Genomic DNA, 18,170 nt, shown 5'->3' with positions numbered 1-18,170 from the left:
ATATCTCATTAACATTATTGAACCAGTGCAATGTGATATTTTTCCTTTAATCTGAGGAGTGAAAGTTATATATAATATAAATATGTATATATGGTTGGCTTTTGCATCAATTGATATTTAAACAGATTTCCATTACATTACTGAAGGTTTGTACCTTGATAGTTACCTGACATGTGCAAGAAAATTAAATTCAACTAGTTTGCATAAGTGGTTTAGCTGGTAGGCGTGACAACAAATCCCACTATCTAACAACTGCTCTACTAGAGCACCTCTATCGCATAATTGTTGTGTATACCTTTTTACTAATTGTTAATACTTTTGTAGCACTCTACACTTTCTTCTGAGCACTTTAAATACAACACACATAAAATTTTCTAGAATTTCCACCGATAGATCTATGGAATTATATAACTCCATTATTCTGGTGTAGAAATCAGAATTTTCATTTGTAATTAATTTAGGTGAGTAACTGACAACATTGGCAAAGTGGTAAAGGTTTTTAGGTATATAGGTGTGGAGATCCCTAATTTGAACATTGGATACCCAATATATATTTTTTACTTCTTGGTGACTGTTCTGTTAGAGAATCTCAATAGTGCTTGTTTCACATGTCTGGTTTTTACTTTATATATCCTTAGCTAATACTCTCAGTACTTTCAAAGGATTAGTTAATTCATTTACAAACCGACTTTCAAATTGTTTAGTCAAGCGGATTATCCTGTAGGTGTGACAACAAATTGTTTTAGAATATTTCAAACATTGCGCATATATACCTCCCTTGTTCTTTATCTGATCTAAATATGAAACTTGGGCTGCAAATATGCTGCTTTATGTTATTTCTGCCCTCCAAAGTTGAACTAAATTGACTAAAGCACATGTGGGCTATTGCAATTTGTCTAAAGTGTGCAAAAAAAGTAAGACAATCAAGCAGAAAATATGAAGAAAATAAGACAAACTTTAAAAGCGTATATTTCAATGATGGCTGGGTGGATTCAACTCAAATTTAAAACAGGAAGTGCCTTACCCTGAGGAAATTTTCACAGCAAAATGGTTACTTTCTCTTCAGGCAATATTGAGCTGTAGTACACTTGCACTGATTGTACTTGGCCACACAGCATACTATTGTGTGTCTTGATTTGGCTTTCAATTTTGTTAATATTTAGCAGTACTCGAATAGAGCAAACATTTTTTGAGCATTTATAATATAATGCACATAGAATGTCCTATAATTTTCATTAATGGATCTACCGTATAGTAAAAAACTTTGGCAGTAAAAAAGTGTGACAAAACCCATCTGTTGATAAAATTGGCAGAAAAAACTTTGGCAATTGAAATAATATTAGCCAAAGTTTTTTCTGCCAAAGTTTTTACTGTACGGTACATAAGGATAAACAACAAGGTTTCAACTCATCAGTTAAGTAGTGCAGTAAGTGTATAGGTAGCTAGCGTTGTTGTTGTACCAGTAGTTTTGTACTGTAGCTACTGATCCAAGTAAAGGCATGCTTCTCTATCTCCTGCGATGCCGAGAGCTACCGCCGTATTTACTTTTTCAGTGAACTCCAGTAGCAGAGGTTACCACGTATATCAAATTATTTGGCCAAATCCATCGTGAGACAATAAACTAACTGACGTGCGAATGGGAAGCCGATTGGAAATTCTATCCCAAGGAGTGCAAGCAAACTATATATTCTAAACATATTCAATGATGAGAGGAAAGTATACCACTATGGCGTGGGCATTCAAAGGCGCTGCTTGGGGTTTAACTTGCAAATTATCTTGATATTGCCTGGGCAATATCATGGGAACATGGTTTGCTCATGGTTTTGATGCCCAACCAGTTCAAAGATATGATACACTTTGACTTGTTATATTGAGTGACACGGAGCGTATATAATTATGGGTCAGGTTAGGCCAATAGTTGCTAAGTTTCGATTAGTTGGCGGGTACTAAATGACAAATGACGAGTAAAATAATCGTTTGAGCAATGCATGGATGCGTGTTTCTACCTACCACGTGCCAGCCATTGAGCAGACCATGGAACAACACAAAGAAGACAACTAGATTTAAATAGGTGAGTAACTATAGTCCAAACTACTTAACTTAATGTATTAATTTACTTATTGTCCCAATAGCAAGGTTAGTAGGCTTAATGTAGTACAAAATGGTTTTAAATAAAAATCCGACCCTACAATTGCAATTTTTCTGGTGCGTGTGTAAAGCATAATGACATATGAATAATGTTCTTACAGCTATTAGCCCATGTTATTAAAACCACTATCTTGATGTATAAAAGGAACAGGATGAGTTTTCACCTATCAGGTGAATGTGCCTAGAGTGATATATAATCTAAACCAAAACAGCCAAGCTGTAAAAAAGGAGTGTGGCCCCCAAAAAGGCCAGGATGAAAAAAGGTGAAATCCAAGGTGGCGGCCAAGAAATGGCTGTGATGGTAGGTTAATGGCAAAAATTTTAATTATGACAATTCAGGTGAATTTGCGTTGCCTCCTCCATTAGGATTCGGCACCAAATTCACCTGAATTGTCGTAATTAAAATTTTTGCCATTAACCTACCATCACAGCCATTTCTTGGCCGCCACCTTGGATTTCACATCTTTTTTCATCCTGGCCTTTTTGGGGGCTGTACTCCTTTTTTACAGCTTGGCTGTTTTGGTTTAGATATCACTTCTTTTTGTATTGCAAGCCACAAAGCCGGCCATTAACTGGCTTTGGTGCTTTCTTCTAACTAGTTTTTTTTCTTTTCTGCAGGAATTGTGGAACAAAGGAAGAAACATTTGTGTACAGTTTTTTTGTCTGATTAAAAATATTTGTATATTTAACAATAAAAAATAATCATACTGTAGGTAATAAGGTGACTTCTTATACATAACTGAACTTTAGCTGAAACTCCCATTGTTTGTAGCTGATCTCTTTTCAGAGTGACTTGTTTCTAGCTGAACTCTCTACATGGTGATTTGTTTGTAGCTGAACTCTCTACATGGTGACTTCTTTGTAGCTGAACTCTCTACAAGGTGACTTCTTATAGCTAAACTATCTACACAGTAATCTTTTCATAGCTGAACATATTTTCTATAAAAATCAACTTATTCTTTAAGAAAAAGGCACTAATTTGACACCAGGTTTGCAGGTTTCAAACAATGCAAAGGAGGAAGAAGTTTCATGCTATGATACAAAAGTGCACAAAAATACTGTTTTAAAGGCTTATTAACTTTCTTTATTTCTTGTTTATTGTGCCTGGACACAGGGTATACGTAGATTCTGGATGATGTTGTTAAATGATTGGGTGGGGGTTTGGTAGGTGTACAGGAGGTTCCAGCTGCAGGGGGCCTATTGAATCAGGCAAGTAGGGGTAAACTGTCAGGAAGGGAACATAATTAGTGCTGCCACGATATAGAAAAAGTCTATATCATATATCACTAAGGTTTATGTCACGATATGAACATATATCCAGGCCCGTACCCAAGGGGATTCGGTAAAACCCCCTATTTTAAACTGAAAATTTTACTTTTATTGTAATTTTTCAACTATAATCTGTGTCCTAGCATTCATTACATGCCTTCCATGGCTTCTACCAGCTGAAATGCGTACAAATTCCAGGGCTGCTGTTAACCATAGCACTTCGAGGTTACGGTCAATCCAATGCTCATTGGGAGCCATAAAGTTTGCTGGATTATGGAGGTTGTTGGATTATCAAGTCACCTTTGATCTTCATGTCTTCCTACTACAGTGGAACCTCAGTTATCCGAACCCCTTGGGACCAGGGGTGGTCCATAGGTCTGATAAGTCCGTATCTCTGAAACTGTGTAAATAACCTTAAAATAACATAAATTATTTAAAAATATTATCAACTACCTAATGGAACAGTCACTACTCTAACAGAGCATTCATTTCCGTAGTTCGGTTAACTGAGAATCCAGATAAGTGCAGTCCGAATAGCTGAGGTTCTACTGTACCATGTAGGAGAGGACAGTGGCGACAACAAACCCTGGTCACTGCAGAAGGGATCCACACTGACCACGCTTTATCACATGGTACATACAATAAAGTGAGACATACAGGATAAAACAGAGAAAAACAACAATCCTTTTAACTCAAGGACTAGTAGAAGTTGTTGAATATGCACGTGAGGTAAACCAATCTGTTGAGTCTATTGAAATTTTGGGGGCTTTCATCAATTTTTCAATCATACACTGGCTAACCCTGTAACACATTTATTTACCACTCACAGCTTTTGACAACCTGTTTCATGTAGGTAGCCTGCAATACATATTATTGCCATTTGTATAGTTGTAATATTGACGTGTCACAACATGTAAACAAAACCTTTACCATTTCTATTGTACTTATGTGTAAATGGTTACCAAGCATATAACACCCGATCCATTTTGATAAACTCATGAAAAGAAGACACAAGGATCAAGTGCGAATGAGGGGATCCAAGTAATCCACTTAACTAGAATACATAATTATTTGATTCACAAAAGTAATCAAGTTTGACCAGTACTTTTATATAAAATTATATAATTTTAAGCTTTTTTAGTAGCTACCTTAACTTTTTAGGTATTATCTGACAAAACGAGTCATGCAAAAACAGCTTGGCTGCACAAAGAAGCATTCATGAAAGAAAAAGTTGTAGGCATAGGGGGCCATGGACCTCCCAATAATTTAGCTAGCCAATTCAAGTCATCTCTTTCATAAGACACAACTGTCTTCTTATAATATTTTTCAGATTACTTTGCAAGTACAAGGAAAAATTGATTAGGGATCAAAAGAAATAAAAAGTAGGGAAACAGGGGAGGCTTCCTACTCCTGGTAGACATTAAATCCCTACTTCAATCTATATATCCATGACTGAAAAAGGTATTAAACGTCCACTAGTTTACTATGAACACACTCATACACCAGATTAAGAAAGAAATATTGTTTTCATCTGAACATGCACAATAGCGAAGTGGCCATTGCGCTTCATTTTCAGCTATGTTCAGTCCATTACACAGTGTTACAAGTGGAGATAACTACAAGAAGGACCTCTGCAATCAATCCAGTCAGAATTGAAAACTTGGATGATCATACAGTACGATAGTAACTGTATAGTAGGGACCACAAAGGGGTAGGCATGGCCCACAAAATAATATCACCCAAAAAACCAGCCTCAATTTTTCCTGACGACGATGAGGCAGTATTGTTGAGATAAAACTAAGCCCAAACAAGCTTTCAGATCGACCCGAAATGCTTTCAACAAGTTGCTATGGAACTTTAAAATTTTTTCATCCGACGGAATTTTCTACTGACTGACTGATGCCTTCAGACAAGCATAACTCGATAATGGCAAAGGCTATGGGCTTGATTTTTTCACTGCTCGACGTCGCTTCGGCCTGACAGGTGCCTTTTGGCATACCGCAGTATGTACAATGCATTCTTCATGGACTTACCAGTGTCCTCCTTTGTGTCCCATTTATCTTTGCTGACAGGGCAAGGTGTCGATTTGGCACAAGCACATGATGGCTTCCCTTCGAAACGGAAATCGTCCGTATTTTTCATAGTGGCTACTTTGATTGTAGAGGTGCTTTTCAAACAGTTCTTGATTCATATTGCTGTGTAACGGGTTGAACATAGCCTATAGCAAAGCATAATGGATACTTCACTTTTCAGATGATAATTAATAAAATTGGGGCGCGGCACCATTTCTTTTGGTATGCGTAGATTCGAGAATCTATGGTAGATTGTAGAGGTACTTCCGGAAAACTTCTTGATTCGAAATGCTGTGTAACGGGTTGAACATAGCTGACAATGAAGCGTAATGGATACTTCACTTTTCAGACGATAATTGATATAGCTGGGGAGCGCGGCACCATTTCAGGTGCGGTATGCGTGGGTCCACCAGTCATAATAAAATTATTTACAAAAAAAAGTTAACAAACAAGTACACGAAAAAATTAGGAATTTTCAATTAGAGTAGGGACCATAGCACATCGATAAAAAGTACTGAAACAAGTTGGAGTAGTCCATGATATTAAATCACAGTAAAACAATAAGAAGTGTTATATCCCTATTGTGCTTGTTCTTGTTACAAATGTATGAAAGCCATTACGTGGCTCTGCTGCGAGTCAACACATTGAGCTATCAGAAAAGACACAAAGGAGGACACAGGTAAGTCCATGAAACAAGCATTGTATGTACTATGGTATGCCAAAAGGCACCTTTTGGGCTGAAGCAACATCAGACAGTGAAAAGAATCAAGCCCATAGTCTTAGCTGTTATGAGTTAATCTTGCCTGAAGGCATCAGTCACTTAGTAGAAAATTCCACTGAACAAACATTCAAAAAAAATTACAACAACCTATTGGAAGCATTGTTATACTGAAGGCACTTTTGGGCTTGGTTGTGCCATGAAGGTATTGTGAGGCTGGTTTTAGGGTGATATATTTGGCCAACCTTCATGATCATATACAGCACTATTGTACTGTATGATAATTCACCTTTTAAATCAATCAACAATACATAATGCATTTATAAAATTATCTGCTTGTACACCTGACTTTTCAGTGATCATGATAAGTGTATACGTATATCTACAATTAATTTTCATATCATTTAGAAATGTTATGCCACTGACGTAGAGGTAAGCCATGTGAGTAAAAAAATTGTTGCATTTCAATGGCATGATTTAAGCATGTTTGACTGCCAAAAATTCACTATGTTTTGCATGCTCAGCTTGCATCTTACCTTTAACTCTCCTCCCAACCATGAGGTGTTTGCTACTCTATGAAAGTAAGTAGCATTACAGGATAAGCACAAGGGCTACTAAAACATTTGACTGTCACTATAGAGTGCTTAGAAAGTGATGCTACAGGCTTTTATATTATCGCTTCTGCCATATGGTGGTTGTGGTGGTGAGTGGGTTAAGTAAGTTGACCAGCTGATAACAGTGGTTCAATGGTGAAGGGTTTGGGAAATAGGTATGGAGGTCAAACCTGGAAAAGTTTTTTTGATTTTGTGCCTTTTAAAAATATCTTGGTGACTGTTTTATTAGAGTATTTGACCCAGGTTGGTTTCTCTGTAGCAGCTGTCAATGCGATTTACTTTAAACTATAAAAGAGTTGAATTTTGGTGATAAACCTATACACAGACAAACTATTCCCATAAGAGGTTTACCCTGCAGGCATGACAAAATATTTGTCTTTTTAATGTCATTCATAACTCAGCACACATCTATCAGATTTGCATCAAATTTAGTTAGTGAATTAGCTTTAATACATCCTTGAAGTAAAACAAATTTCAAGGAATCAAGCTAAGCATTTATAATGGTTTGAAATTAAGTCAAATTAGAGGGCTTGTACTTCACAAAAGCATACAGTGGCCTTGCTCAAATTTGGCATGTGGGGTGCAGAAGGTGGAGAGCATTTATAGTTTAAAAATTATTCCATTTGGAAAAGGGACCATGGAGCTATGTATGTGCAAAAATCTGTTTTCTTTCTTCCTGTCAATATACCCATAATGTGGTGTGCTGGCTTCTTGGCCCTGTGTCTTCATAATTTAACAGTTAGGTATAACTAAACCAATTACAATTATGGACCAACATGTGTAATATGTTTTACAAAATAGTTATTTTGCATTTTTTGTTTAGGAAATTATTGCATATCCACTAAGAACACTTACCATCATCATCCACTATAGTCACTGTGGCACTATTAGGATTACCAAGAGTGACATTACCAATTAGTGAGGATGAGTTAATAGTAAGTTTAAAAATTTCAGCTCCTTCAAATATTTTATCATCATTTATCATAACATCAAATGTAACATTGGTCACTCCAGCAGGAAATGTGACATTGTATGGTCCAGAAACATAGTCAACACCTCCTCCTGTAACCAGTTGATAGTATCTTTACTCCAGATTAGTTTACAATGCTTACCATTTGCTGATCCATCAGTGCTAGACATTATTTCTATACTAATATTAGTCAATGATGATCTACTAAGAACTAGTACAGGTTTTGCTGGTCCACCATCTTCATCAACACTGTACGTTGACTGGTTGAAGGCGACTGTGGAGGTAGTCATAGGTTCTGTAGTATCAGAATTTCCATCTTGAGAAGCTGCTAAAGCTATGGAAGAATAGAAATTTGATAAATTTATGCTATTATATAGCAATCATATCATCATTAGCATAAAAGTATTTAAATGCTATATCTCAAGTGGACTCACTATGTAGCAAACAAAAAGGTACTTTGCAGTAACTTTATACTCATTTTTGTGCATTCAGTGTCCTAAGAAGAAAAAATATTGGAAAGGCAGCAAACTTGATTGGAAAATTGAATTAAATTATTATGTGTCTATATCACAAACAATTCGACACCCATGCTCATAGGTAGAGTGTTTGAATACATGGAAAGTGACAGCTAGAGCGAAGTCTAGAGCATTACAGATATTTATCTCCTAGTAGGTGTGACATATAATAGTTACTATGGATATGACTGAATCCTTCCTTTGGGAACTGTGGACCCTGAGGATTGTGCATATATTTCAGTCATATCGACCATAGGTATATTATATCAAGACACACGGTAGTGTGTCATGTGGCCAAAGAAGGCGGCGCTACACACCGTGAGCATATTGATAGGAAGAAAGAAAACACAATTTTCACACCTATGTAACTCTGTAATCCCTTATCTGATTGGAACTAAATTTGCTACAGAAGTGCCGGCCAGATAGGGAAGTCCACACACCAAATTTGAAGAAAGTTGCTCTGGATATTTCCGAGATACTAGCGACCAAAATTTTGTTTTAATTTCTTTGTTTTCTTCTTCATTTCGCACACTTCACAAAATCTGCTATAAAACACCAATGCGTACTCCAATCTGGCTGAAATTTGGCACATGTAAAGGGCTCATTAAGGCGGATCTCAGTACCAACGTTGGTAGGAATCCGATGAACATTCACAGAGGTATGACCGATTATTTGGGTAAAACTTCTCTCACGCCCACAGGGTAAACCCCTCGGAGGAATGAGTTGAAAATTGCTATGTAGATGGAGTAACCATAGTAGGAGTGCCTTTTAGTGGTTTGAAGGGAATCGAGATAACGATATGACATAAAACCCAACCTGTGTCACAATTACGTGATAGAGTTTCATGAATAAAAAAACTTAATTTTCAAGCCTACCAGGTAAACTGCTTATAAGAGTGAGCTGAAAACCAGTACGTAGATGGAGTAATCATCATAGAAAGTTAGTGCGCGATCGAGATACTCTAATAGTACAGCCACCCTATTAGAGCATTCAGTTTGTATGCAGTTACAAGAATTATATAGTCACTTCATTGTGTTCTATTATTACAATAACAATAAGTTTTATTCATTTGATGCTGTTTTGGTTGTTGAAGAAAAAATCACAGGACTTCATAGCTACCAGCAACTGTGTACATTGTAGATAAACTGGATGCATGCTGCTTGAATGGAGAGTTCAGCTACAAACAAGTCACACTGTCAGGAGTTCACCTAACCCATGAGAGTTCAGTCACATACCAATTATCTGGTTAGACAAACAAGTCATCCAGTAGAGAGTTGAGTGACAAAAAGTCACACTGTAGAAAATTTAGCTACAAATCAATCACCTGGGGAGTACAAATAAGCCATCCTGTAGAGAGTTCAGCACATGCATCTTGTACTATAGAGAAATCAGCTAGAAATAAGTTACCTAGAGAGTTCAGCTACAAACAAGTAATACACTAGCAAGAGAGTTCGGCTACAGAAGTACACTGAAAGAGTTCAGCTACCAATAAGTCATTCTGTATGGAGTTCAGCTATAACCTCTAGAGAGTTCAGCTACAAACAAGTCATCCAATACAGAGTTCAGATAACATAGAGAGAGCTCAGCTGCAAACAGGTCACCTTGTAGAGAGTTCAGCTACAAGCTAGTCACCCGGTAGAGAATTACGCTACAATCAAGTTGGTTCAGCTACAAACACACCACCTTGTGGAGAGTTCAGCTACCAACAAATCACTTTGTGCAGAGTTTGCCTACAAACAAATCATCACCCTATGTATGGAGAATTCAGCTACAAAAAAACAAATCATTGTGTAGAGAGATCAGCTATGAACAAATCACCTGTATGGAGTTCATTTACAAAAACGTCACTGAGTAGAGTGTTCAGCTACAAATAAGCTACTTGTAGAGAGTTCAGCTACAAACAAGCTACCCAGTAGAGAGTTCAGCTACAAACAAGTCACCCAGTAGAGAATCCAGCTGCACCCTGTGTAGAGTTCAGCTACAAACAAATCACCCAGCAGAGAATTCAGTTACAAACAAGTGATATAGTAGAGAGTTAAGCTACTTCTGTACCTACGTTATGCAGTAGAGAAAAGTAACTACAGTAATTTAACTAGTTACATAGTAATTTGTAACAAGGATTAACTGTCCAAAATTGCAACAAGTTGGATCTGTTGAGGAAAGTTCATCATATAAAAAATTGTACAAATACAAAGAAATCTATGTTTAACTCTACAAAATATCTTGTTTCTCCTTCCTGTAGTAAAGAAAGACGGGTATAAAAAGAAGCTCCAAAGCTGGCCATATGGTAAATGGAGATGGTAAATTTTAATACGACAATTCAGGTGAATTTGTTACAGAGTCATAGTGAAACTTGGAGGAGGCACTACAAATTCACACGAATAGTCGTTATTAAAATTTTTGCCATTAACCTACCATCACAGCCATTTCTTGGCCGCCACTTTGGATTTCACATCTTTTTTCCCCATAGCCTTTTTGAGGGCCACACTCTTTTTTTTTTACAGCTTGGCTGTTTTGGATTAGATTATCCTTATCTGGTTTAAAACAACTTCTCTAGGGGGTTACAATGCTGCACTACTTGCACATATACAAAGGTACTTCTTGGCCACTTTGGTTAATATCAGGTAACTATCTTCAGATAATTCATTGTCCTCCATGGGCTTCAAAATAGGACTCAGAGCTGAAAAGGTAACAAATTTTTCTCCAGAAACTATGTCAGTAAAATGAGACAAGGGAGACAAAGCTTTGTCTATGGATTCCAAAACCTCTTAAGTCTTGCCATGTGGGGACAACATGTGTTGTTTTTACTGTCTGCTGACAGCACCTGCTGTTTCTTGTTCAAGTACACAAACAATCATTCTTTTTAATGACTGTGTTGGGAAATCAATGACCAGTGAATGATTCGGGATACCCAGATCTGTTTATGCCTTGGTTAAAAATTCCAACTATGGGGGAAAATGTGTAATCAGCTTCCTTATCACTGTTAATGTGGTAACATAATGATCATTTTTAATTGCACAAGTATAAGGAAAAAAATAGCAATTTTAAGTTTGATTAGGGAACACAGAAGAAAAGTAGGGAAACAAGGGAGGTCGCCTATACCTGCAGATGTACTAATGAACATTTAATCCCAAATGGGAGACTGAAGTAGGGATTAAAAATGTTTACTAGTATATCTGCAGGTGTAGGTGACCTCCCTTGTTTCCCTACTTTTTTTCTGTGATCCCTAATCAAACTTAAAAGTCCTAATACCGGTTTGTTAACTTTTTTGTAACATTATTATGACTGGGTGAACCTGCTCATACCACATCAGAGAAAAGGATGGCACCAGATTTTACGTTTTTGTCTGAATGCGCATCCCAGTTATCAATTATTGACTCAAAAGTGAAATGGCTTTGCTTTAACTATGTTCAGCCTGTACACAGTGCTACGAACGAAGAACAGCAGGAGAAGTGCCTTTGCAGTCACCATGGAAAATATGTATGATTCCCATTTACAAATGGGAAGCCATACATCGTGCTACCATGAATTGACACCTTGGATAGTCAGCAAAAAGAAATAGGACACGAAGGAGGACAAAGGTAAGTCCATGATGCGTGTATTTTACATACTACGGTATGCCAAAAGGTATATCTACAGACAAAGCAACATTGAAGAGTGAAAAAATTAAGCCTGTAGCCTTAGCCGTCATTGAGTTACACTTGTGTGAAGGCAGGCAGGCAGGCAGGCAGGCAGGCAGGCAGGCAGGCAGGCAGGCAGGCAGGCAGGCAGGCAGGCAGGCAGGCAGGCAGGCAGGCAGGCAGGCAGGCAGGCAGGCAGGCAGGCAGGCAGGCAGGCAGGCAGGCAGGCAGGCAGGCAGGCAGGCAGGCAGGCAGGCAGGCAGGCAGTTAGTCAGTAGAAAATTCCATAAAATATATATTTTAAATTCTGTAGCTACCGATCGAAAGCATTTAGAGTCATACTGAAGGCACCTTTGGGCTTGGTTATACCTAACCAATACTACCAAGGTGACAGGATGGTATTGTGAAGCTGGTTTTTAGGTGATATTTTTGGCCAGAAAAACCCAAATCTCCATGATCCCTAATATACAGTACAGTAACAGTACTACTGTACTGTACTGATTAGCAATGGAAAAGTGTAAATTGCAGCTAAAGGCAGCCAATTTAATAGGTGACAAGCACATATGTGACTGGATCTGCAAAAACAGGACATAATTGCATTTTTCAAATTCCTGTTTATTAAATATTTATACTCTACTTAGCCAAATGTACCCACTGGCAAAGTTTCAGCTCCATATGCCAATAGCTTTAGGAGTTACAGCCCTACAAAGTAGCAACAACAGAAAAATCGATTTGTACAGCAAGTATAGGGAAAATAAATTACAGGCGCTTACAAAAACGGTTGTAACTTACCAATGGATTGAGGTATGGAGCTACAATGTTCACCATCGTGTTCGCCATGAACAGAGGAATCAATTACTAGGTAAGGTTTTCCTTTAGTCACTCTTCTTCACTGCATACAAAGGCAAAATTCGTGAAAAAAAATCGATTGCGTACGATTGCTTCAATGTGATGTAAACAAACGCTCATAACTTCTGTATACTTGGGTCTACTGCAATGAAACAAAGAGTTTCCAACTCCTCTTTAGCAGGCGAATACGATGATATCCAGGATTTTATTGTTAGTCCCTTTCTCTACTAAGAAAGAGGCGTTCAAAAAATTTACGGAATTTTTCAATAATATGCAAGTATTTCACCCAATGTATTCAATGCTTTATACTGTAAATTTAGGCTTGTGCAATTATGTCCTGTTTTCGCAGATCCGGTCACATATACAATTGCTACCATTATCAGTAGTAATACAAATTTGCTTCTCCTTATCCATCCAATAATGACTTAATTGACTCAACAAGATTCTCACCATTATGGTCAACAGGCATAAGAAATGTCTGCAGACACTTACTCTGAAGTCTCTAGTCCTTACCATAAAGTGAACAAATTAAGGTAGGTTGACAATTGACCACAGGTCCATGGTACTGCAGAAATGATTTACACCTTGCAGCATGGAAGTGAAAGAAGCCTGAGTGCTGTTGTACAGTGATGAGCGAGTTATAGAGCCATAACGTTTAGGTTTTTGCTGATCAACACTTCCACGGCTGATAATTGTGAGTTTGTACTTGGAAACTACTCAGGCAAAGCTTAGTAGTAGAGTACTTTGTGAATCAAAGGTAAAGGATATCAACTTGACATGCCAACAAGCAAATACCACTTTTAGCGATCTCTATCCAGGTGATCCTAACGCTTGCTTTAGTGTTGTTATTTCATAGAAACAAGCACCTGTCTTGTCACCAGACAACTATTTTTGCCAGGTGTTGCACATTTTCATCGTTAACTACAGCATTCAGTATTGTACAGTAGCAAATACCAGAGCAGTTAAAATACTTTCGCCTTAAATGAACTGGTCTATTAAGGTTAGTGTATAATTAATTAATAATAATGACCATTTCTGGAATTTACAAGGTGCATCCGTTACACTGGAAATGGTAGATAACTTCAACTCTCATATAGCAGTCACTGTCTTATATAGCAGTTAGTGGCTTGTTCAGCCAATAATGTGGCACCATTATAACAACTTGTAATTTATACCACTCAATGAATCTATCTGGCTTAGTTGCATAAAAGTATTCAATGGCCATTAGTAACATCATAGCAAGCTCACCTTGCTGTTTCTGTACTGATAATTAGTAACAAATAATGGAATATTATGATTGGCGTGAGCCTCTTAATGGTAATTACCTATTTATAATGGTCATAGCCACTAAAATGCTGCTGACCACATTTTCCCTCGACAACAGCCACCTGTGTATAAACGCCAAAACTTGGTCCAAAGGTGACTGTTATACACAGGTTCCACTGTATAAATATTTCTTTGACTAACAAACTGATTTTGGTTTTACTAAATTTAAGCAGCTCATCAAATACTACTAAGGCTCTTCCAAAAGGGGATTCCCTTTGAACCTCCCAAGGATCTGTCCCTGATCCCAGTTACCAGCCTGTAATCTTACACTTGTTAATAAATATATTTACACTTTACAGTCTTCAAATGCTATTAGCTGAATGGCTAACAAAATTAATTAACTACTCTGGAAATTAAATTTTTAGTCTAAGTGAGGTGCCCATTTCAGTAAACAGAATTGCATTCAGCATTGAGTAACTGCTACAGTAAATATTTCTGCATATAATATATTAACTAATCTGAAAAGACTGAAGAAAATATACACACTCACATGCAGATGTAGTGAAGGTTTATGAAAGACCTTATTCCAGCAGTTAGCTATCCTCTATATAGCAAGATGGTAATAACCTGGGACTTGGGTTAGGTAAACCTATTTAGGCCTTATAATAGGTGGTCTTCTATCTGATGCAATGTTAAAATCATTTACAAACAACCGATGCCGTTTTTTCGAGGCCTACGACAAAATCTTGTGAAAGGAAACTATTCAAAATGCTAATGCAAAGGAAACATACTGGAAGTAAAGTTTATAGAGGTATTGCAGGAGGTGTTTCCAGGTCACATGTATGCATACATATCCTGGGATTTTTCATGTTTATGAGTGGATGAACTTAAACTCTAAAGAAACTAGATTATTATGGAATATGGGGAAACACCAACGAATAACATCTTTTCCTGCCGGATCCTGGCAAGTAGTTATTAAGGAAAGAGTGATTTTGAAACCACAAAGCAATTAGTTTTGGCAGGTCACTTGCAGGTCACTTCATTAAAGTTCTTACTAACACAACAACCAAACTCAACAATCTTTAAAATTACCCTCACAACACATAGATACATTCCACCATAGTTGTTTACCCATGAGCACATGCAATGAGCTACATTATTCCCAAGGTATAGTTTTAGTAACACAAGACATACCCACTTGCACAAGTATCATTAAGCCTAATATGCAGCCACAGAAATAGATGAATGCATCCCTTGTAACTGATCATTTAAGTGTAAACTAATGACTCTGGTTTCAAAGTCAATCAGGAAGTAACTATGTGTGTATAGCATGTAAGTGCTATATACAGCTCTGAAAGACTGAAATCAAGTAATATAATAGTCCAAAATTTCATACTCAGGCTAGTACACCTATTGTTAAGGCTAAACCATGTTCAAGATCACTGATCAAGTCAGTGGTTTCAACTCTCTAGAAAGGCGAAAAATTCGTAACTCTCCAGCTTTGGAGAATTAGTCATAAACTCAAGCGAACGAAGTCCCTAGTAGCTTCGTGCATCTACGTAAAACCGTACGTGTGATAGGTCTCTACTTGGTGACAATTTAAATACTGGCCTAGATAGAAGCCAGTACTGATAAAATAATGGAGTCATTACAGCCAGTAAAGCTCTCGGATTTATGTGGTTTAGATGAACCAAAGAAGGAAGGCCCAAGGCGAAATCGTAATTTATCCGCCATCATGATTAATATGATACGCGCACGTGTACAATATGACAAAGTGGTACCTGCAGTGATAACGAGAAGTAGAATCTTCCAAGAGAGAAAGGCTCGGATCATCTTCACGGTCGATCTTTAATCGTGAACCTCACGTGAGTGGCCTATGATTTCTCAATTGCATTTCTTGGTCTTCTGTACATCGTTTGAAAACATAATTCATGATTCCGGCATTGACTTTACGATAATTAAGGGAAAGTTATATATACCTCAGTACTTAGTCTAGCTATTCTGACTGTACGATGTGCTTATGTACAGTCACAGCTGTACACTGTCGTAGTGATGAGACATACTATATATGGATGCTGACATGTTATAATTAACCCAATTTGTATATAAAAATTTCAGTTGAAACATAGCTGTCTACTGTGTTTAAATGCCGAAGATTGTCATCACTAACATTTACTTTCCTGGTCAGAACAGGATGGGAACGGGACGGAACAATTCCGGAAATTGTCACACTACTATATTACAGGACGGGACAGAATTTTATACATGCTAAAGAGTTAGAACAATGGATAATTGTGAATCTAGGGCCTATAGTCTATATGTCACAATAGTTATATAGCTGCTACTGGACTAACAATTGCACTCCATGCATGGATTGTTTCTGCAGAAAAAATTCACAGGAGTGTGAAGTGCATGCATAGCTACTGCTGGTGATATTTCTGATGCTTTCATCATATAGATTCTGTATGCATTGTTAAAATTTATTAGCATTAACATCATTGCAGCCATTTCTTGGCCGCCATCTTTGATTTCACAACTTTTTTCACCAAGGCTTATAGGCTACACCATTTTTTTTCATTTCCACGCATTCAAAGGTGGTCCAAATACTTCAGCTGATAGAATATAATTGATCACCCTGTCTATATTATTATCCTTGCCCTTACCTGTTGCATCCAGTTTCTTTTAACAAAAGTATGACAAGCACAATAGCTCTATAATTAAGTATCAAACTATACTTCAGGCAAGTAGAGGCTCAGACAGGAGGAAGTAGGGGATACAATAATCATGGACTATATGCTAGTTCAGTAACCAATTAAAAACACACGCAGAGGCGTTCATAGAAAATAATTGATTAGGATTGTGATGTAAAACATATTTTCCATAAACTATTATAGATTAATTGGCAATCTTTGGTGTTTCTTAGAATACATAGCCACAATATTCAGCTATAGACCACAAGCAGAAAAGGTGTGAAGCAGAAATGGATAATCTACATAATTTATGATGATTTTATGACATGCAGGAATATGATTATTCGTCAACACATGAAAGAATAGGACTGCTATGAATGGCAATGTATTGTTGTCTTGTATAAACAAGACCTTTATGTTTCTATATAGCTTTTGCTAAGAGGTTACTAATCCAATAAAAATGGCTAGCTTAGATTTTTAAAGCACTTAATTTCCATCCAGCTAGCTACAAATTAACACGTTTCAAGCAATTGCATTTTTTTGATATAGTACCACTGCAGATTTGACCTTTACAGCCATTTATATTGAGAATTTACAATTTATTTATTTCCCTGGGGCATTATTTTATGTTGTTTTCAAATTAAACTTGGAATTTATTTATCCTCTTGGGGTATAGATTACCAATGAGCAGGTAACCATATATAATTTCATGGCTAATATAAATGGTCATAACTTTGAATAAAATTACTGATTGACTTCATATGAAAACTAAGCTGTTACTTTAAGTAAGTCCATTAATTTGAAACCAGTTCTAACCATGTAAAATAATGCCTTAGGGAGAAAAAGGATGAATTTCCAATGTAAATATGGCTGTAGAGGTCACCAAAGGTCAAATATGTGATGGCACTATATCAAAAAACTATGATAAATGTCACAGGGAGTGCAATTTGTTGGAAAGTTCAGAATTGTATCAAAAATGATGCATTTTTGCACAGTACCGCTCTACTTATGACATTTTTAGGACAAATTTCCATCGATTGCTAACCTTTGTCCTTTAAAGGTATACATTTATATGGTACAATATTGAACATCACATGCATAGGAACAAAAAAGCTAGCCTCTTCAAAAGTAATGAGAAACACATCTAATTTTTGTAATAGCACAAAGTAGCTACAACCTAAAGATTGAAGTAATTATAATAATGGTTTGTAGCACTTGCACATTGCAACTTGTGACATAAAATGTTCATGATACAACATCAAGACTTCTAATCCAAATAGGATCTAGCTACATGGAACAGCACATACCCAATATAATGTGTTTAGTTAGTTGTTATACATTATTATGACAAAATGATCAACATTCTATAACATGGGGAGCAAATAGAGACTTCCATTGTAAATTATGTGTTCTGCAACCTATATAGTACAAGGAATTTA

The 18,170-nt window shown here is 36.9% G+C and overlaps 1 protein-coding gene across 2 annotated transcripts in view; it reads right to left on the bottom strand.

Moving 5' to 3' along the window:
- The window catches only part of LOC136265542 (uncharacterized), a 139,081-nt gene extending 123,163 nt beyond the window's left edge, over positions 1-15,918 (bottom strand). The window contains exons 1-3 of one of the 2 annotated variants that reach the window (XM_066060415.1): positions 15,823-15,918; positions 7,934-8,125; positions 7,677-7,883 (exon numbers count right to left, since the gene is read on the bottom strand). In XM_066060415.1, coding sequence (XP_065916487.1) covers positions 7,677-7,883; positions 7,934-8,125; positions 15,823-15,874 — 451 coding nt within the window. In that variant the 5' untranslated portion in view covers positions 15,875-15,918. The remainder of the gene's footprint in view (positions 1-7,676; positions 7,884-7,933; positions 8,126-15,822) is intronic. The other variant, XM_066060416.1, reaches the window with a different exon arrangement.
- Between the last annotated feature and the right edge of the window lie 2,252 nt (positions 15,919-18,170).

Source organism: Dysidea avara, chromosome 9 (assembly GCF_963678975.1).
Source record: "Dysidea avara chromosome 9, odDysAvar1.4, whole genome shotgun sequence".
Classification (NCBI taxonomy): Eukaryota; Metazoa; Porifera; class Demospongiae; order Dictyoceratida; family Dysideidae; genus Dysidea; species Dysidea avara.
The sequence above is the reverse complement of the archived record's forward strand: the minus strand, read 5'-3'. Positions and strand labels throughout refer to the sequence as shown.